This window comes from Micrasema longulum, unplaced genomic scaffold (genome assembly GCF_059751315.1).
Source record: "Micrasema longulum isolate JH-2025_06_02 unplaced genomic scaffold, ASM5975131v1 h1tg000645l, whole genome shotgun sequence".
NCBI lineage: Eukaryota > Metazoa > Arthropoda > Insecta > Trichoptera > Brachycentridae > Micrasema > Micrasema longulum.
In genome coordinates this window covers 422,940-446,080 of record NW_028277841.1, presented here as the reverse complement: position 1 = coordinate 446,080, position 23,141 = coordinate 422,940, and the positions used below count along the sequence as shown (strand labels likewise).

General features: G+C 32.2%; 1 protein-coding gene across 2 annotated transcripts; it reads left to right on the top strand.

The window, feature by feature from the left end:
- The first annotated feature begins 737 nt into the window (after positions 1-737).
- Positions 738-22,082, top strand: LOC148279910 (cytochrome P450 CYP12A2-like). Of its 2 annotated transcripts, XM_088229221.1 has the most exons (9): positions 739-980; positions 4,003-4,214; positions 4,522-4,655; positions 7,443-7,555; positions 10,188-10,304; positions 13,461-13,739; positions 17,298-17,469; positions 19,193-19,441; positions 21,700-22,082. In XM_088229221.1, exons 1-9 carry the CDS (start codon positions 880-882, stop codon positions 22,039-22,041), a joined length of 1,719 nt encoding a protein of 572 aa, XP_088085347.1. In that variant the 5' UTR covers positions 739-879; the 3' UTR covers positions 22,042-22,082. The 2 variants fall into 2 exon arrangements, with proteins under 2 accessions (XP_088085348.1, XP_088085347.1); XM_088229222.1 differs by lacking the exon at positions 10,188-10,304 and having other exon boundaries at positions 738-980.
- The last annotated feature ends 1,059 nt before the right edge of the window (positions 22,083-23,141 follow it).

Below are 23,141 nucleotides of genomic sequence, written 5' to 3'. Positions count from 1 at the left end.
TTTGGCACTTAAAAACGACACAACACGGCATAATTGAATTTAAATTGGCACTTGCGTACTAAGCAACGTCTACAGAGTAACTAATGGCCAAAATGTAAAACTATTAATTTACGAGTAGTTTAGCCGGCTTCAGTTTGATGCGCGTACGCGGTTTCGGGCCTATTATAATTACATGTTTTAATATTTTTTTATACTTTTAACTTGCTAATATTTTTGGTATCAAATTAAATATTTTTTTATCACACTAGCCACCGTTCTAATTTCGGTATTTTAAAACAATCGCCTCAATTGATTATGTAGTGTAAATAAATATCTAATAGTATCTACCCAAGCATTTAAGTATTTCAGATATTTACAATATATTTATTATTTCATAATCTAACTAAATTAATAATATCTAAAAACCCCGTTTACATACAAGATTATAAATCCAAAAATAATACTATGTGTAACAAATTATCCCACAGTGCTATTTACAGAGTTCTGAAATTAAAACAAAGAAATCGCAAATAAAATAGCGTCTAGTCTACATGTATACAAAGCTACGTATATAATATACATGTAGAGACTTGAGCAATAAAGAATGAACATTAATAAGCTATTAAGTTAGTTGACATTCAAATGATGTGACTTTTTGCTTAAAGACATTTGTATTACCAGACCGTTTTAAAGTAGCCAGCTGCAATCAGTTTGTTTACTGTTTGCGGCCATTTTTTTTTCTGGTCATTTAAATTTGACACAAATCTTGTCGTTTAGTAGCGGGAGTGGCGGTGTGTGCAGTTATCTGTCAAATGGGTGTCAAATTGCACGGCAGATTTAAGTGATCGTAATCAATAAGTTTCATATTACGCCGCGTGTGTTGTTTTATTTTTTGTAAACATGTTAAAGTTTAGGCAGAGCGCAAGAACGGGAGTCAAAAGTTTACTTTACTCGAGTGGTAAACTCTCACTTTCTAACGACTGTCCAGATGTTAATGTCAGGTAATCAGTTAACATAAACAAACAACATTATTGTTTTTCTCTGCGATATCAGTGTGTTTGAGATATATGTTTATTTCGTTAGTTAAATCCGCGCTGAAAAGTGTTCAAACTAAGCTGAATTATTTGATAACCAAGCAAGTGGACGGTGATATGCGACGCTTCAGTACATTATTATTGTTATTAAAAGAATAACAAGTTTACGTAATGCATTTATCAATCTGTAATCATTAAGCCCGAGGAATATTTGTTCCAAAAATATTTTAGAGGCATGATCTCATTTACATATAAAATATAGACATGACCTAAAGAGTGAAATACTTTAAAAAATAGTCTTGAAAATGTCAGTTGCATAAAAAAACGTTAAGATAAATAATTGCTGCGTTTTTATCAAAATAAGTTGTTTTATTTGACTTTTTCGTGAGAAACTCTTTTTCTCTATTTTGACGAAATTAAACATTATTAAAAAAATTTGTGCAACTGGCCATAAGTACTGTTTATTTACCCAGTAGCTCAATCACAAATAACTATCGACATGCTAATAAGCGACGTGATAACAATTTATCACCATGGTTGTTTATCGATTCGCGATCACAATGGAACATCCGTGAACACCTAATATTAAATGTCAAAATATTTACATTTCGCGACGTATAATCCTGCTGCGCAATCACATATTTGAATTTCACCTGTGTAAATATGTAAAATATTCCAAAACTGCTATTTATATTTATTTATTTATTATTTATCACGCTGTTTATTTCATTTAGCCGGCGGTTGGCAAGCCAAATGTCAAGACAAGCAGTCGCCATAGTTTTTTTATTATTTTTATTTATTAATTACATTATACATACATTTGTTAAGGAAAGAGACACAGTTATAGCGACACAATCAGGAACGACCCATGTCTGTGAATTTGCTCCGACTCGCTAGAAAATCCGTGTTGAGTCGGGGCACTTGTTATGCATTCATAACCAAACGTTTACACACATATATACATATATATTCGCACACACATATTTATATTATATTTTATACATACATATTAATTAATTTATTTATTTAACTTTTTGTACATAATGTTATTTATACATTGGCGGGCTTATTGCCAAATGGCAATTTCTTCCAACCAACCAATAAAATAAAAGTTTTATTTTTATAATTCAAGTTACAGAACATATTCAATAGAAAAAAAAAAGATTAAAAAGTTAAAAATATATGAAAATAGAAATAAATGTATTTGTTTATAAATTACCTTAAATCAAAACTATTACTCAATGGAAAAAAGGAAAAAGCGGAAAGAGGAAAAAGGAAAGGAGGAGAGATTATATATTAAGTTTATACACATCATTGATACTTTATACATTATTACATTTTACATTTATAAATAGTATATAATAGTAATAACTTTTTTGTATTACCTAGATACTTCTTACTATTTTGCAAATGCAAAATATATTGTATTATTTTTATAGTAAACGCCGATTTTTGCCAGTGCACTGTATTTATTTACGAGGTAAACAAAAAACAAACCGAAGACCGGTATTTAACCGACATTATCTTTAAAACATCAAATATTATTTAACATGACATAAAAACATCAGTGTTATGTAAAATAAAATTTGTATTATTTTTTAAGTTCAAAGTTCATGAAATAAATTACTCCTGTTAAATGACCCTTTACTTATCAACTCTGTTGTGTCAATCAATGTTTCCATGTGTACATTAAAATTTAAGAGAAATTAACAAATTGCTTTTTTTAAATATCTTACATTTGTGTTATGATTATATTTTTCGCGATCTGGCAACATTACGCGGTGACTTCACGCATGCGCGCGGCGAAAGTGAGTCGAAGTGGGGGGTTTTTTGGACACAGTCCGATGTATTTTAATATGATTCTACGCTCCTTCTGGACTATTGTTAATTCTATGGTATTGCCTAAATTGGAGACGAATAAATAGTAAAAAAAATTCAATTGAAAAAATGGAAATGTTTAAAAATCGGTAGAATTTCAATCAAATTCGGTAGATTGGTAGATTTTACCAAAAATCGGTAGATTCTTAATTTTATTATTGTAACTAAAATGTACTTCCATCAAGAAATGTCAGTAGAAAATCTCAATTGATTAAAAATGTCTCATTAGTTAATTGAGTTTTTCTACTGACATATCTTGGTGGACTGCATTTTAAATATAATAATAAAAATGCCTATATAGTTTTATTCCACTTGTCACAGGAGGCAAAACTAGCAGTTCACAATGGAGTTCTAGTGCCAACCCTAATGTATGGCAGCAAAGTATGGAATTGGAAAAATAATGATGAATGTAGGTTGAATGCTGTTGAAATGCCGCCTCTCAGGCGAATGTGTGGTAAAACGATGTATGAAAGATGCACAAATGTCTAGATCCTTGAACTATGTAAGGATGAGACATGCATTTTCGACAGAATCAAGAAAGGGGTGCTGCGTTAGTTTGGATGTGTAGAGTGAATGGACAGCGAAAGAACAGCTAAAAGGATCTAAGAAGCTAATGTTGATGGATGCAGAAAACGAGGAAGACCGAAAAATACATGGCACGATGAAGTACATCGAATACTAGAAGATGGCCATGTCAAGAGTATGAACGTAGAGGAAGCGAGGTTTGTATGTACAGACAGAGTGATGTGGCGTTCTATCCTATCATATATATCTTTCTAACCCTACGGGGAACGGCGTGATGGTTTGTTTGTTTGTTTATTTATCATTTTTACCAGTGACCGGATTTCATCGTGACCGACATCGTCAAATTTATAAATGAATAAGTGTTTTTTTTTAAATAATCAATTTTAAGTTCAAATTGACATTCATATAGTCTCTTTGTAAACCGCCCTTGAGGTATTATATTACTAAAATGTCGCTGTATAAGTTATCCATAATGATGATATAATTTCGATCATTGCACTATGCAGGCATTTTGCATTCCAAGCTAAAAAAATATTTCTTTTAAACCTAATGTTTATGATTTACATTTGTTTTTATTCATTCATAGATTCCTGACCCGATCATGTCCTGAAGGTCAGATATCAGGAAATGTGACACAGGAGTGTCCCGCTATTCGGAAATCAGACAAGATACAGGGTTCTGATCCTTTATGCCATGTGGATAGAGCCACTTGGGACAAGGCTAAACCTTTTGAGGATATGCCAGGACCTAAACCAATCCCTATCTTTGGAAATACTTGGAGATTCCTTCCGAAGATTGGTGAGATTCTTGCTGTTTCATATAATTAATTGAGGGGATGTAAATAGTAATACTGATACAAGTTGTTTTTATTAATTATTACAATGATATAAGCCCATTGCGGGTGAGTGAACCAGCTGACAGAGTGGTTAAACTTTTGTATCCAAAGTTTTAACTCTGTGTGCTTTTGCCTATTTTTTTTTAGTAAATAGTTTTGATTGGAATAAAACTATATAAGTAAACTATATAAGATCATCGGACCTCCTGGTCTGGAGTTCGCGTCACTACTGCGGGACACCACACGCCTTTATTTGTTTGCTTGTTACAGGAGAATATTACAAATTAGAAGTGAATCAGTTTCTGGAAACTGTACAAAAACAATATGGAAATGTCATAAGGTTGAGGGGGATCATCGGCCAACCCGAGGCAGTGTACCTACTGTCTCCTGAAGATATAGAAACGGTTTGTTGAAAGATTTTCGGATTTTGATAAGTAGAACTTTAACTATATGTAATCTGTGTGCCACCGAGCTACCTGAGGGCTCAGTGCCACATTTGATCCAAATAAGAAAACTATGAGATTTGGTAGTCAAAGAAAATTACTGATTACGAAGAGTGGAGACAATTTCAGGCTTCCTGAGGAGACCTGGCTGAAACTCAAAACAACCTAACCTGTTTTATAAAGGCTTAAAAAAGTTTAATGAGTTGTCTGAAAGTCTGAGGGAAACTAAAAACATCTATAGATTTAGGAAAGACTGCATGTATTTGATAATAAATATATAAAAATATTTATTTCAACAAAAACTGTCTGTATATTGGACTTATAGGAAAACATTGAGCCCTGTTATATTGAACGGTTGTCTGTTAAGTTGTGGCTATTTGCCTTTACACATTAGAATTGTCTTAATAATACCAACATTAGTTTCAATGCGCAAGAATCCTCATCTCGTCACAGTCAAATTAGCGAATATTTACATTAATTCATTATTTTCTTTTGTATTTATTTAAAATTTATTCGGCCGCTATTCTCGAGTAAAATACTGGAAAAGGAAATCTAGTGGAGATTGGTCGGCCTCACGGTGTACTGGTTATTGCGTTTGCCTGGCATTAAGTAAACAAATATAATTATAATACAGTAAATATCAGTCCATCGTATGTTTTTCTATCATGCTTTGCGAATTTTTGACAAAGTGTCAAATTTGCCAAGCACGTGATATTATGCAAGGGCGGTCTCCGTGAATGTACTTTTTTTAAAAAAATAAATTTTTTTAATTTTTTTAATTTTTTATTTTTATTTAATAGCATAATTATACATTTTTACAATTTAAAAAAAAAATCACTTGTTATATTTTTACTAAAACTAAAATCCCACCAAGCCACTTTTTGTAGCTTGTTGGTGAAGATTATATTTATACTGACTTAATAATATTATTTACATTTATAAAAACAATGAATAACAGATTAAAATTAACAGCCGGAAAGATCAGAATAAACATGTTTATACAAATAATAATATATAAATTTATTTTTTAAATACAGGAAAATATATGAAAAATTAAAATATTTACAGCTAAGCTACTATTCATATATAAACTCTTGATCGAGTAGCCACTCTCTTATTTTGCTCTTGTTACAATGTGAGTTAAATTTAAGTTCTTTTGGTAATAAATAAAAAATTCTAGGAAACAAATATTTGAGAGTTCTATTTCCATATTTATTACATACTTTTGGTACTACCAAGCCATCATTAGACGTGAAGCGTGTATTATGTTTATGTTTGAGAGGAAACTTGAATGTATTACTATTAAATTGTTCCAAAATGATGCAAAGCCACAGTAGTCCTCGAACAGGCAGAGTTTTGATTGTTTTATACAGGAGATCATTATTACTTCTTTGTTCGTAAATCTCTGCAGGTACAATTCGCTTAACTATAGAATACTGTAGACCCTGGATCATTTCAATATTAGTTTTAGTCGAATGTCCCCACGACTTTATATCATATCTTATTATTGATTCTACTAAAGAAAAAAAATAATTTTAAGAGTGATTTTAGGCAAAATAAAAGATAACTTATAAAAAGTACTCACAAGAGTCCGCAATCGATCACTAAGTTTAAATATATGACTTTAAAATATAAAGATACAATATAATTTCTATACAGTACATCAATCATACCAGTCTTGGGTTTTTAGTTTTACTTATGTCTTTTTTGCCTAATGAGTGCTTTCACCTAAGTAGGCTACAAGACCGGGTCTCAGGTGAAAGCGCCCGTTGGTCAATAGATAAATATGTAAAACTAAATCAATTTTGATTGATACAAGGTATCAAATCCAGATACTAGATACAAGGTATCAATCAAAAATATTATCCCAGATTTGTGGAAATGTGGTGGGATTGCCAGGCTGAGGAAGGTGTTGACTGCATTTTTAATCCATATTGGTCGGAGGGAGTCGGAGAAATTGCTGTCCGATGCAGAAGGCCATAAGCTGGTTTCTTGTTTTACTAGTAATGACTTAGGACTTAGGATATAGAGATTTTGGTATTATTTATATTTTAATTTATTAACTTAGTTTTAAGTCAGTACATACATTATTTATGAATGTCCTAATATTAACTTAAATCTATATAGTAAACTATAAAATTTATAGTTGAAAAGAACCTGATAAAAAATCTAGACTTATTAGCTCCATACGTTTAGTAATATTAAGTAAACTAAATATGAGTAAATAGTAAGAAATAAAATAGAAATGCATTAGTAAATTATACCTTTTTTTAAAAAAATGTGTTGCTTTGAACCTGGTCCATAGAAAAAATAAAAATAAAAAGTTTAAAACAAAGGTGTTTTATACTTATTTCATTAAATTTTTAATAGAAATATTTATTTTTTTACAAAGTAATATTTGCGTTTTTATGATTCACCCAAATATTTAATTTTGAGGGGCATTTTCAACGAGTTGTAAATAACTCATTATCAGAAAATGGCAATCAAGTTGGGGTAGAGTGGGATTCAAACCACAAACATTTGGTATTATAAATATTCATTGTTTACTTTTAAGACTGAAAAAGCACACATTATGATAAAACTGTAATTACTTTTTAATATTATTATAATTTACTGCCTTAGAACAGCCAATGGCAGGTCATAAGCCCCGTAAATGCCTAGACGTCCATTTTCCCTTCTCAAAAATGTTTTCCGTCTCTGTTGAAATAGATTTTAATATGTATTGTGTATGGTTGATCTTATTTCTAGGTTTATAAACAAGAGAGCGTGAATCCTGCTAGAAATATCCTTCCCAGTATGACCTACTTTCGAGAAAATATGCGACAGGAAGTGTTCAAGGATGCTAAAGGACTTCTCACATCGTATGTTTTTTATTTTATTTTTACTAGCCGTGATTTTCTTTTTAATTAATTTTCAAATATAATAAATTACTTACTGACCCCAAAGACATTGTCCTGCCCGAACGTTGGCTTGCCTTGGAAAAATACTGTTTATTGATAAGTAAGTACCTAGGTACTTGTTTGTGATTAAATTCCAATACCAAAAATTGTTAATATTCAAATATCAAATTTAAGTAGGTACCTACTTGTTTATGGTTGAATCCCAAAACATAAAATAAATATTTTTTCAAATATGGCATTCTTTTTGCAAACGTCAAACTTCGGTCTTCTCACCAACAGAGGGGTGTACTTATGTGGGAATACGATTTTTAAAAATGTATTGAATTTAATATTATTGTAGTGTTACCAAAAATCCAGTTAAAAGAAATAAATGGATAGAAATTATAAGAAATTTAAGGAAAGAATCTGATTGAGATCCACAAAAAACGAATGCTGTTTGTAAACATTCAAAAACAAAATTTTTTATACACAAAAAAACAACACCTTTCCATTTTTTTGTAAATGCATTCTCCTCGAATGCAACCCTGGTAGATCGATGAATAAAACATTTATGCTTCTTACTTCGTTTTTACATATTGGATTGAAGATTTTAATGTCTACGAGCACGCACAGCGCGAAAATCTATATTTTTCTGAAAACCGCACGTAAATTGGTTAAGCCGTTTAGGAGGAGTTTGGTGACATCACACTTACAGAGGAATTTTATAAATAAAGATATCATATAATTAACGTTCTACTGAATTGTTATGAATTATATCATATAATTAATGTTCTACTGAATTGTTATAAATTATATCATATAATTAATGTTCTACTGAATTGTTATAAATTATATCATATAAGTAATGTTCTACTGAATTGTTATAAATTATATCATATAATTAATGTTCTACTGAATTGTTATAAATTATATCATATAATTAATGTTCTACTGAATTGTTATAAATTATATCATATAAGTAATGTTCTACTGAATTGTTATAAATTATATCATATAATTAATGTTCTACTGAATTGTTATAAATTATATCATATAATTAATGTTCTACTGAATTGTTATAAATTATATCATATAATTAATGTTCTACTGAATTGTTATAAATTATATCATATAATTAATGTTCTACTGAATTGTTATAAATTATATCATATAATTAATGTTCTACTGAATTGTTATAAATTATATCATATAATTAATGTTCTACTGAATTGTTATAAATTATATCATATAAGTAATGTTCTACTGAATTGTTATAAATTATATCATATAATTAATATTCTACTGAATTGCAAGCATGCGTGACAAATTGTCAGCAGATTCTTAGGTAATTTTTCATATTTAATAAGTAACCTAAATTAACAATCGTAGGTCTGCAGTGCAGATGGTGAAACACCTATATACGTTCTATGTGACACAAGAGGCAAAATTAGCAGTTCACAACGGAGTTCTGGTCCCGACCCTGATGTATGGGAGCGAAGTATGGACTTGGAAAAACAGGGATGAAAGAAGGCTGAATGCTGTCGAAATGCATTCTCTCAGGCGAATGTGTGGTAAAACTATGTACGATAGATGCACAAATGTTGATATCCGTACATTATGTAGGGCTGAGACAAGCATTATCGACAAAATCAAGAAAGGAGCTCTGCGCTTGTTTGGACATGTAGAACGAATGGACAGCGAAAGAACGGCTAATAATATTTACAGTGCGAATGTTGATGGATGCAGAATAGATGAAGACCGAGAAAGACATAGCATGACCAAATCCAACAAATACTTGAAGATGGACATGTCAAAAGTCGGAATAATCGATGCGCGTGCATGAGAAGATGTATGAATGTAGAGGAAGCGAGATCTGTAGGCAAAGAAAGAGTATTGTGGCGTTCTATCCTCTCTGCCTACCCTTACGGGGAAACGGCGTGATGGTTTGTTGTTGTTGTTGTTGTGAATGTGATGCTTTATAACACAAAAGAAGCTGCATCCTCGGGGTACCACTGGTTAAACTTGAGGATGTTAGAGAGCTCGCCCTTTACCTAAAAACCCCCAGAGTAATAATGCGTAACCCAGAGAGGAGCCCGAACGTAGAAAAACCATTCTATGACTATTGGGTATTAAGTTAGCTACAGTTCGCAGCAAAACAATGGGCCGTACTCAGGTCGAGAATTGCCAAATGGATATTAATTTGCATTGTACCGATCGCCTTACCTTCTATGTAACAAAAATGATCAAGATATGCTGTAATTTGAGTACCAATTAAGTTCCCTATGCACCACAGGGTAGTATAGGGAAATGATGATGATGATGTCCCATTCTGAAATATATATATTTTAAGCATATACCATTGTATGAACATGACTGCACAATTATAATAATAGAAAAAAATTGATATTGTAAGCTAGGTTAATTAATCACTAAATCGTTTTTTGTTATTGATTTTATTCATGCATTTCAAGAAACTTCGCTGCGTAATTAAATGCTCTAATTTTTACTGCGTGCAATGAATAATTTTTTATATCCAATTTTCCATAGCAATGAACTTCCTGATTCTCACCAAGTGCCATAAAAATTATAACTGCTGATTTTTTATTTATTCCAGTAACGGCGATGATTGGTACCAATTCAGGAACAAAGTAAACACTATTATGATGCAACCCAAAATGGTCCGACAGTACATAGAACCAGTGGATGTCATCTCTCTGGAGTTTGTTGAGAAGTAAGTTAATTTCATAGCACCCTGTTGTAAATATATTTCCAACGTCGAAATTTTTTTTAAATAATTTTTTTTTTTATGGTCTTTTAAGAGTTAAGGCTGTAGTCTGGTAAAACGCACGCAAAATTTGGAAATCATACGATTTTGCTATTTTAAAACAATTTTTTTTTTTAATTGTGCAATAATAAAAAAACTTAAATTAGATAAAAACAATAATTTTTAAAGGTATTTCTATTAACAAATATACTTAAAAGTTTTATGTAACTAAAATATATTTACTTTTAAACCGGCAGATTACGCCATTTCAAATTTAGACTTAATTTAGATATCTGTAGCTCAATCACAAATAACTATGGACGTGCATAAAAACATGCTAGGCATTTGAGCGATCACAATGAACATGCTTAAGTTATCGCAGTCATAAGTCAACGCGTGTGTAGTCTCAAACGCTCGTGTCGGTTTGTTTTTTGTTTTCCTCGTAAATAAATACAGTTCACTGGCGAAAAATCGGCGTTTACTATAAAAAATTATACCTAAAATATATTGCATTTGCAAAATAGTTAGGGAGTATCTAAAACAAACAAATTAAAATTAAATTACAATTACTATGGCGACTGCTTTTCTTGACATGGTTAACCAACCGCCGGCTAAATGCAATAAAAAGCATGATAAATAATAAAAATCATTTAAAAAATAGCAGTTTCAGAATATTTTCCATATTTACACCGGCGAAATTTAAATATGTGATTGCGCAGCGGGATTATACGTCGCGAAACGTAAATATTTTGACATTTAATATTAGGTGATCACGGATGTTCCATTGCCATTGCGAATACGATAAACAACTACAGTGAGAAATTATTATCACATCGCTTATTAGCACATCGATAGTTATTTGTGATTGAGCTACTGGAATCTCAATAAAGACTAAGTATTGAACTAAAATTTGTTAAAAAAATATATATATACTTACCAGTATGTATTTTATTATATGCAACTTATATGTAAAAGGCACTAAGTGCCGTTTATTTCAATAAAATAAAATAAATACCAATACCGCTACCAAGAAGGGCAGGTATGAAGGTCATAAAAATGTTAATAAGATGTTGTTTTAAATTGAATATTACAACCAGAATTATCCTCTTTAAAAAAATAAAATAATAATATAATTCTATAAAAAAAGGTTTCAACTAAAATATTTCAAAAAATATATATTTTTTAAAGTATTACCAAAGGCATAATTTTATGTAGAAATAAAGGAAAATGTCACAAAAATGCATGTGATTTAAAATGCTTGTATTTCTTTTCAAAAACAAAAAAATAAGATTGTGCCGTGGCCACTTTCATGTTACATTTATTATCTTCAAATAATTATCACAAATTTTAGTTTAATACTTAGTCTTTATTGAGATCCCAGATACCTAAGTTAAGTCTAAATTTGAAATGGCGTAATCTGCCGGTTTCAAAGTAAATATATTTTATTTACATTAAACTTTTAAGTATATTTTTTAATAGAAATACCTTTAAAAATGATTGTTTTTATCTAATTCATGTTTTTTTTATTTTTTTATTATTGCGCGATTAAAAAAAATCATTCGTTTTAAAATAGCAAAATTGTATGATTTCCCAATTTTGCGCGCGTTTTACTAGACTACAGCCTTAATGATTTAATCTTAATTTTTCAATGTAACTGAAATACCTGGAAGAGAAGAAAAAAAATAATATTTTATTAAGTTGTTTTTTCTGATTTTTCTGAAATATTTGTATGCTTCTTACTGAGTTATTCTAAGGTCTTCTGTTATTGAGCATACTTAATTAATTAAGTACTAATTGTCTTTGTTGTCGAACGTTCGCCCGCTTTGTGAACACATAATTGAGTTACTGCTTGTTGGATCCTGATTGCTTTTACCTGCTAAAATAATAGACCGAAGGTCACACCGAAAATTCCGAGAATGTAGCAGTTAGCGCATAGAACTTCAATCAATACTCAATTGAAGGAATCTTAATTTGATAAGCGTGCGATACCACCGAACTAAAAAAAAAACAATTAATATATGAAGGACTAACTTTCTGAATTTTAATTTGAATTATTTCAAATATTTTTCTTTTATACAAAATTTCATTCTACCAAAATAAGCCCTCTGGCTAAAAAAAATACATGCCTGCTGGTAGTGACATCAGACAGACAGATTTACACAAGTTTTTGTATTGATTTTTTAATATTGCAAAAGTCAAGTATCTAGGGCGCGCATACTGACTGATGATTGTAAAGATGATCAGGACATAGAGAGACAGAGAAGAGCCATCAATGTCAGGGCCTCTATGTTAGCGAGACGCTTCTTTCAGTGCAGTAACGAAGTACTTCGTATTTGACGTCCATGTATACAGCGGAACTATGCAACAATTATACGCAAGCAGCATGGAATAAATTAAGGGTCACGTATAATAATTCATAGAGGCAATTATTCGGACTGCCTAGGTATTGCAGTGCCTACGAAATGTTTACAGCTGGACGGGTAAACACCTTCGCTGCCCTACTTCGCCAAAGAGCCTGGAGGCTACGCCCGAAAAGCTCTAATAACGCACTTCTCCAAGCTACTGCAGGGTGGATCCATTCACCGTTGTTTGAGCGATGGCGGGATATGCTAAGATCACCATAAGTGCTACAAATATAAAATTTTGTTTTATGTTTATGGTTATATTTATGGCTATGTTTATATTTATGTTTAAATGGAAGAATTGGCTCTGCACTATGTAGCCATTTTACTAGAATAAAATAAAAAAATAAAAAATACTCTAGATATTTTGTAAACTTAAAATCTAAACATATGTACTTAGAAATGCTCAAATGGGAAGCCCTACTCCACCTGCCGTATTCACCGGACTTTGCTCTTTCCGATTACCGCTTGTTCCGATCGATGATGCGTGGCCTGGCTAGGCAGCATTTCCGTTTTTATGACAAGACAAAAATGGCTCGATTCGTGGATAACTTCAAAAGATGAGTCGTTCTTTCGATATGGTATTCGCATTCTACCAGAATGATGGGAGAATGTAGTCACTAGCGATGGACAATACATTTAATTATATGTTCTTTACTAATTTTTATTAAGTCCCCAATATAAATTGCCTACAATTTTTTATAATTTGTTTTTTTTCCAGGATCAAAAGAAACCGCAATTCAGAGAACAGAGTTGAAGACTGTATCATGAACATGACCAACAAATGGGCACTTGAGATTATCGCTTCCTTAGCCCTGGACACGAGACTAGGGTGTCTCGCTGACGATCTTCCGTTGGATTCCATTCCTTATAAGATTGTGCAAAACTCTCAAAGTGTATTAGCAATAGGAGAGAAATTAGATTTTCAACCAAACCTATGGAAGTATATCTCTACGCCAACATACAGGAAGGCTATGCGTTTATACAATGAACAAATAAAGTAAGTATCTCGAGGAAAAACTTATTACTTTACACACTGTAACATTCTGCCTATGTTTGAAAATCCGTATTCCTTAAATTATTCCATCTGTTAATTTTTGGAAAGTTAAAAAGCTGAAACCTTTATAGATACGGGTGAGATTGACAAATCATATTACACAAGGCATATCCAGAAAGTAACAGTACTGGCTCTCGTGCTGTGAATTTTTTTTCCGAAAGTGGGCAATAATGATTGGTAGTGGGGGTCTCCTGAACACAACGAGCACCGGCGACCCTCGTAGTTACCAAAACTTGCCTCGTAGTGTTAATTTCTATGAAAGATGCCAATAAGGAATCTCTCCAAGAGCAGCACAAATTGAATGGGATCACTAGCGCTCGTGAGTTCCTCGAGCGATTTGAATTGGAAGATGAGGATTTTCCGAGCTCCATTGTGACTGGTGATGAAACATGGGTGGCTCATTACACCCCTGAGACAAAAAGACAGTCATCACAATGGCGGCACACTAGTTCCCCATCTGCCGAAAAATTCAAAACCTCAATTTCGGCCAAAAAAATCATGGCATCTGTATTTTGGGACCAAAAAGGGAAAATTTTGACTAATTTTTTTGCCTCAGGGGGAGACGATTATTGCAGCACGATACTGTGAGATCCTGCAAAAGCTCAAAAGAGCAATTTAAAACAAACAGAGGGGAATGTTGACAAAAGGAGTGTGTTTGTTCCAAGTCTACCATATACCATTGTGTATTGTAAGGTTGATCATACAAAATATCTAGGTACGCACATTGATAGTTACTCAAGATGGAACATACACATAGATAAGACAGCAACCAAACTAAGAAAAATGATATGTTTATTTAAAAACATTAGAAACATCCTAAGCAAAAAGACTTTAGTTAATGTATACTATGCTCTAGCACAATCAACTATCAGTTACGGAATAATAGGATGGGAAGGAACAAGTAAAACCACATTAGAGCCATTAATGAAAGCACAAAAAGCCTCACTAAGAGTAGCCAACAAAAAGCCTTACCAATTTTCTACAGACAGACTTTTTACAGAATTTCCAGTACTAGTGTTTCTTGCCAATTAATGTTAAGCAAACATTAGTCCAGAGCTTACTTCTTCCACTCCTTGACTACGCGGATGTATGTTATCCAGATGCTAACTCTGAATTGCTTGATAAGTTAGAACGATTGCAGAATATTTGTATTCGTTATATCTTTAATCTTCGCAAATTTGACCACATAACCGAGTATCGCACGCAACTACACTGGCTCAGTATCAGGCATAGAAGAAACATTCACATTCTATCACTTCTTCACAATATTTTAAATAATCCCACTTCGCCTGTTTATCTGAGAGAGCTCATCCAACCTCTTTCACAACACGGATTATCTCTTCGTTCTAGTAACGAGAGAACCCTTTTAATACCCTTTCATCGCTCTAATTTTTTTGCCTCCTCTTTCACAGTAGTAGCCGCTCGATTGTGGAATAATCTACCCACTAATGTTAGAGACGCCCGATAGAGTCAAGATTGAAATGTCACTATCTAAATATTTAAATTGTTCCTTTATCCTTCTTCTTTCCTTCCCATCCCCTCTCTTCTCTTCATAGTAAAGTGTTATTTTTTTTATACATATATTTATTTTTGTTAATCTTTGCTTTTAATTTTTGTATAAAATTGTAAGATTCAATATGTCCGTGTATTTATAATTTTCTCAAACTGAACGGTTTGGGTAGGTAGGAAGAAATTGCCTTAAGGCAATATACCCGCCCTTATATGTATATTTATTGTATATGTATATAAAGTGTCAAATAATAAAAAATAATAATAGACATAATACAAATATACATAAAGACAATTTTAAGACATTTCCATCAAAATCCTGACAGACAACAAATTTACGACACTAGGCAAAGACAAAAGACAATACTTCTGCTCCCAAAGAAAAAAACAAACTACGGACAAAGGCATTATACTTTTCTGGCCCCTAAGCTATACAACTTTTTAAGCAAGGACATATTGGTGAACAAAATGAAAAACAATATTTTCAAAGCTAGAGTCCATAAATGGATTGCTAAAAAGACTAGACAGGAAGCTGAGGAATATGTTTCATATATAAGAATATAATTTTAGTTTCTTGAAAATCCTTTTTCGTTTTATTGATTTAGTTAATTTTTTTTATTTCTTTTGAATTTTTACACAATTGATGTGAAAGTAAGTACAATTATGTATTTATAAATAATACACTGACACTCTCGAATGTGCCTGTGGGCCAGTGGAGTGGCTACATCCATAAATAAAAATAAAAATATATTGAATGTACCGTACCTATTGTATACACATTTTTGTTAACTATGTATTTGTATTTTATATTGGATTAAATAAATAAATAAGTATTTCTACTTTCTTTTTAATAATTTTCTATGTGTACATATGTCTTTAAATATGACCATTGGGCATATGTATAAATAAAATTCCTCCACTACGTGCGCCACTATCACTTGTTTGACAGTTCAAAGATGTTATATTGGTTTTTATCAGTGTTTACTGAATATTTTTACAAATCTAAAAATGTAGAGTTTCACTACTATACAAGTTAATGAAAAACTGCTATTTTCATTTTAGCTATTCATACTTATTTTGGTTCAATTTGTTTAGTGTGCACTAAAAACCACAAAGGTCAAAATATTGCCTAAAAACAGCAAATGTCACACTAAAGCTAGGGTTTCCTAGGACAGCGGTGCCCGTAGTTTAACGGCCGTAGTGAACGGTGATGCAGTGGACAGCCGTCGTAACGGTGACTAGAGTGTGGTTTCCTAGGAAAACGGTATTATGAACACCATTTAACACCGTTTACCTCGGAAACCACTCTCTAGTCGACGTTACGACGGCTGTCCACTGCATCACCGTTCACTACGGCCGTTAAAATACGGGCACCGCTGTCCTAGGAAACCCTAGCTTAACATTTTATTTATTATTTAAATATGCATAAAATATTTATGAAATTCTGATTTTATTTCATTAAGATATATAAAAACAATATCAAAACCTTGGTATTGAAAAATTGTTGGTTAGTGGCATTCGAGGTTTTTAAAACAATAGGGAAATTTCACATCACGAATACCGATAAAAATGTATAAAATGGATTTGGAAAAATCAATTGTATTTCCAAAATCAATTTGGATATTGTGAAGAAATGTTTTCATACGTAACTTTAAAAAAAAAATTATTAAAAAAAATATGTCTCCACAAAAAGGCGACATGTTTAGACTTGATAGTTGTTATTTTAAGATTCGTGGCGATGTTCTATTTAAATTTAAACGGTCAAAAACAAGTTTTAAAATTTCCACAAATTGTGATGTATTAGGGGCGTGGTCAATGCAATGAGCCGTTTTCGTGGGAATTTAAATTAACAAATGTAAAAATATTTTTTATGCCACTAACAAGTAGTCAAAAAATTATTTTGTTTACCCGACAGTATTTCATAGACCCTTATTAATTTAAAGTTGTAAAAAAAGTGATATTTCTCTATTCTGTTTGCATCGTGGTTTACAGTTTGGCCCAAACAAATATTAATTCTGCATTGGAGAGAATTAAACAGAAAAAGGAATCAGGTGTCCAAATTGGAAGCAATAAGGAAGTCAGTGTATTAGAGAAACTACTTGATATTGACCCTAAAGTTGCTGTGGTAATGGTCTCAGATATGATGCTCGCTGGAATAGATACGGTAAACGAATTTCATCTACCTCGTAGTCTAGAATTTAATGATTTTCCCTTCGTGCCTGTGGTCTCAATTCTCGACAAGGTTGACCTGAAATACTAATTTTAATACTAACAATGTACACTCCCTGAACTTTTCAAACTGGTATCAAAAGTAGAGATGAAACAGATATACAGTAACTATCCAGTATATAAGGTGTGTTCAGATTATAATGGGAATTTTTTAAATATCACGGGTGTGGAGAGTCCGATTGTCAAACTATTTATTTTGTTATGTTGGTATACATGCCCCTAAAATATGCTGAAATTTTCAGCTTAATTCAATGTTTATTTCTGTGGCAGCCGCTAAAGTTAGACGTGTTTTTATGAACTCGGCAATTTTCGTTTGATCAAAAAAATGCATCAAAGAATTTGTATCAAATTTTGCATAAAAAATTAAATGAAGTGAAACAAAGTGTGTGAAATGTTAACAAATGCCTATGGTGAGTCTGCTATGAGTAAAACAAGAGTTTACAAGTGGTATAAGCGATTCCATGATGGCCGTGGCCGCACATCAACAACCGATGAAAACGTCCAGGTTTTTTCCAAAAAGTGAATGAAACAGTTATGAACGATCACCGAATCACAATCAGAGAAGTCGCTGATGATGTTGGCATATCGATTGGCTCATGCCATGAAATTTTTTCCGAATGTTTTGGGCATGAAACTCATGACAGCTAAATTTGTTCCAAAATTGTTGAATTTCAAACAAAAACAGCGGCAAATGGAAGTTGCTCAGGTGTCACTAAATGAAGTCAGCGACGATGCAGAATTACTGAAACATGGGTTTACAGATATGACGTCGAAACTAAGACTCAATCGTCATAGTGGAGGCATTCTGGTTCGCCAAGACGAAAATCGCTGAGCACGCCGAACACGTCTAAATTAAGCGGCTGCCACAGGCAAAGTAAACAATGAACAAAAAGAGAATTTCCTAGCATGTAACAGTCAGCGATAGCCGACTGTTGTCTGCTAGTAATAATAATTTGGTTTTTGTGAGTTCATCATATGACTAGAGTGGGTGCTATAGTAAATGGACATGCTGCAACAATTTGACATTCTAAATGCAATTGTTAAAAATAATTCAAAATAATGCTTTCATTCAAAGAAAGAACACAATAAAAAAGGGGCTATTTATTTATGGTGGAGACAAAGTCTTAAGTTTCCTTTTTTTGGACAATTGAACGTAGTTATGCAGAAAGCAGCCAGTCCACAATTTTGAAAAAATTAGGAATTGGTGTTATCGGGTGCAGTAAGGTAAATTCTATGTTCGGTTAAAAAGCATCAACCGCTTTCATACAAAAAAACTGTAATAATCACCTTCTGAAAATAGTGTCGATAACAAAAACGGCATTTCTCAATTAGCAAAATTACCCACAGCACTAGAAAAATCTGACGGTACTTTAAAAATCATTAAAACTGGTCAAATACATAATGAAATTCTTGTTTATGATAGAAAAAAAAAACAAATAATTCACGGTTTATTATTTGTCAAAGTCAAAAACATTCCAACTGCTGTGTAGATTTGATTATTCACTCGTTTCATAAAGGTGATCTCGGTTTCGCTTTTCTATGGCTGGCTGCTTTCTGCATAACTACGTTCAATTGCATTTATAATGTCCTTTACTATGGCTCCCACCTTACCTTGTTTAATCAATTTTATTAATTTATAAATAATATTTGAATTGCAGACTTCAACAGCATTCATCAACATATTATACCATTTGGCCAAGAACAGTATAAAACAAGAGAAGTTACGCGAAGAAATTCTATCCATCCTGCCGTCAAAGTCTCAGCCTATCAAAGCCGACAACTTGAACCAGATGCCTTATCTCCGAGCGTGCATCAAGGAGGCGGCCAGGATATATCCCGTCACTCCGGGGACCATGAGAGACCTCACCAAGGATACGGTGATGTCAGGCTATCGCATTCCAAAAGGGGTAAGGAAAATAAAATTGACAAATTTAGCCGAGTGAATGATTCCAGCATTCGACCATAGATGGTGAAATATGGCATTGGAGTTAGTATTGTTATGGGTAACTTATATAGCGCTTTTTTTGCAATATAATACCTCAAGAACGCTTTGTGAAAGTAATGGTATGCGGTGTTTAATTAATTTATTTTTTTAAATAAATATTTGTGTAGTTATGATTTACTTAAGTATTTCGATTTTGGGGACATTTTCAATGGGTTGTCAATAACTCCCTATCAAAAATGGGAATCAAGTTAGGGTAGAGTGGGATTCGAACCTCTGACCTCTGATCAGTGAGTCTGCAATAATAGCCGCGGGACCGCAACCCAATTCAATAAAAAATTTATGCTAAATTATTGGTTTAGAATTTACATGGTAAGGATTTAAAAAAAAAAATTAAATTGGAAACATGTTATCCATAATTTTATATAATACATATTTCCAAAGAGTTTTTGTAAAAAACTCATTTAGGAACATGCAGATAACGATATTTATTTACAGACATTTTTGTATTACTAAACTTTAACATTATTTACTAAAGCAGAATAGAAATTATGATGAAGTATGTAAATGAGTTCAAAATGATATATACATAAAAAAAAAGTTTAAAAACTACATGTATGGATATATACAAGTTGAACGAGTAGGAGAGTGCAAATGTTAAAAAATTACAAAAATTAAGAAGATTTTAAAATTAACAAAATATATGTACCCCAATACAGGTTAAAAAGTTAAAATTACATATACATAATACAAGCTAAAAAAGTATGAAAAAGTATAAAAATCATTTCAAAAGTATGAAAAATTACAAATGCAAGCAAAAACGGTAAAATATTAAAAAAATTATGTTCAAGATTTATTAAAATGATTTATAGAAGAGTTATTTACAACTGAAATAAAATATGAGGTGTATCCAGAAAATATTTTCTATTTAACGGGTTGAAGAAAACAAGTACATATTAGGAAAAAAAAATATTGTAAAAAATCTTTAGACCTTAAACTATTTTTTTACATAATTCCCAGCATTTTATAGGCACTTGCCATATTGTTTGCATTCTCTCTTTTTAAAAGGGTCCCGCCTTATTCATAAAAGGAAACGCCCACTCATCACAACTGTCTTACAAACACCACCCATCCTTACCATCGAATCACTTATCACGTTCTCTGTACACCTCACAGATCTGTTGATGAATGTGGGCTGGTTTAATGTTCTTTGCATCAAAGAGAGGAATTACATACCTTTTCTCACAAGCTGCGGGATTTTCAATTTTTTTAAACATATATTTGGACCCCTGTATTAAATAGCCTTACGTGTCATTGTACAAGGCTAAGGTACTCGGAAAAAACTTTTTGTTTGTCTTGAAAATGGGATGTTCGATCACTGATGTTGGTTTATTAACTTTATGAGTCCAATCACCATTGTTGCACAGTCCAAGAACAATGGCGCGTGATAACCACTTTTAACTACAGCGTGGACATCTGTTATATTCCATCTTTCCTGCATTCTGCTTCAAGATTATGGCGTTGTAAACTGAAAAATGGGCACTGAAATACTCTGTGAAGAAATACCATCGCATGGACAATAGTCATCATTCCTTAATTTAAGCCTATATAGGTAACTTCTCATAGCTCCGTGTCCGGTAAAAATTTGGGTCGTTTCAAAAGTACTTTGCTGATGACGACGGAAGTTTGCTGCATCAGCCAGCGTTGGGAAAAACATTTTAGTGATTGTACCCGTAGAAGAAGCGCGGTAATGATCCTCCCAATGCTGCTGCGTATTTTGTTTAATAGAGCGTTTAGCAAAGCTAGTGGGAAATTCTGAGAAGAACGGTGCCATTCTTTTACAAGTTGCGGCTCTTGCTCGTTCATCTGCTCTCTCTTTTCCTACAATACCAGCATATCCTCTTATCCAGCATATTTGAATTTGATTTTCAATTTTATTCAGCATTTCAAACAAGCACCACGAAGTGTATACAACAGTCAGCTAACTCATAATAGTGTCAACTATTCAAAGGTTTCTCAAAACTGCCATGGCAAGAAATACAAATGGAACTTTTTTTCTGGAAATACCTCGTCCCAAAATTGAAATCTTTGGCAAATCATGCAAAGAATGCAAATATTTTTTTTTTTTAAAAACACACACATAGGTCATGTGCCTTGTAAAGCTTTGACTTCCGTAACTCTATTGCAACATTTACTACTTTAATTTTTTTTTCTTGTTTTCAGACCAAAATATTTTTCGTGCACATGTTTCTGTCGGTGAAAGAAGAGCAGTTTGCCCGCCCATTGGAGTTTATCCCGGAACGCTGGCTGAGAGAAAATGTTGACTCCGAGCTATATTACAAGAATGCACACCCATTCTCCGCGATGCACTTCGGATTCGGTTCTCGTTCCTGCATCGGTCGGAGGTTCGCCGAACTAGAGCTGGAGGTGGCTGTTGTAAACTTCATCAGGCATTTCAATATGTCTTGGGACGGACCGAATCCGGTCAAAGGAACGACGAGTATAAATTATCTCAGAGCACCATTCAACTTCATCTTCAAGGATAACAATTTGAGCCAAAATTGATAGTTTTGCACATTAATTATTAGAAATACGTAATGAACAAATTATTAAATCGTTAAGTTTTAAATACAATAGAAAAAATTGTAAATAATATTTTTATTTTATAAAAACAATTTATCATTGACTTACATGGATAAAAATATGTATCGTTTTTAAGTTAAATATTGCGGAAGAACCATTTGTCAAGATTAACTAATGTTAGTAAATAACCATTTACGGACTTTTTATGTCTACCAGTTTTGAGACGTACCCGTTTCTTTGTCAAGACACTTACCACACGAACATTCAAATACTAAAATACACTTTCACCTTCACTGTAGCATATATATATTAATAACAAATAAATATATTAATTACATGCAGAGTTGGGTGATGCAATCACTACCTTTTAGTAGATGCAACACATTTTAGAATTTGCATGTTAGTGTAGTGAGTGTCCTGACGAAGAGACGGGCATGTCCTGAAACCAGTAGACATGAAAAGTTGGTAAGTTCTTACATACTGTTACTTTCATTATATATAATTGACCTCTGTTTTTCAGAATAAGAATATTTATACATAATTGTTTAATTTTTTAACTAATATCCTGACTACAAAAATGAGTTCTAATATATGTTTAAAATATCGTCAGTAAATATACTAGATTAATCAATAGATTAAACCCCCTAAATGGTAAAATTTGAAAAAAATATTTCATAAATGCCGTTGTGTATTTTTTTTTTTTGCTTTATAAACTGATAAAATCTTCTAAACCCTCTGAGGTTTAGTTTCAAAGTTATCATGTCTAAAAAAAACACCCACAATTTTTTTTTAATGTTTTCTAGTGAAACCCACACCCGATTTTATTTAAATGTTCTGACGATATATTGTTGTTGCTGATTGGTTAATATTCACTATTCAAATTATTATTAATGTGCTGACATACCTACTCATTAAAATTATTAATTTGAACAAATGTTTTTGTTAATATTTATGTATTTAATTTATTTGCTCCTTTATAATTTGTGTATTACTTTTTTATTTAAAAGATAAAAATATTTAAAATATTTAAAAAAATCTTAATCCCTCTAGACCGGGGTGTTCATTCATTCGAACATGGAATT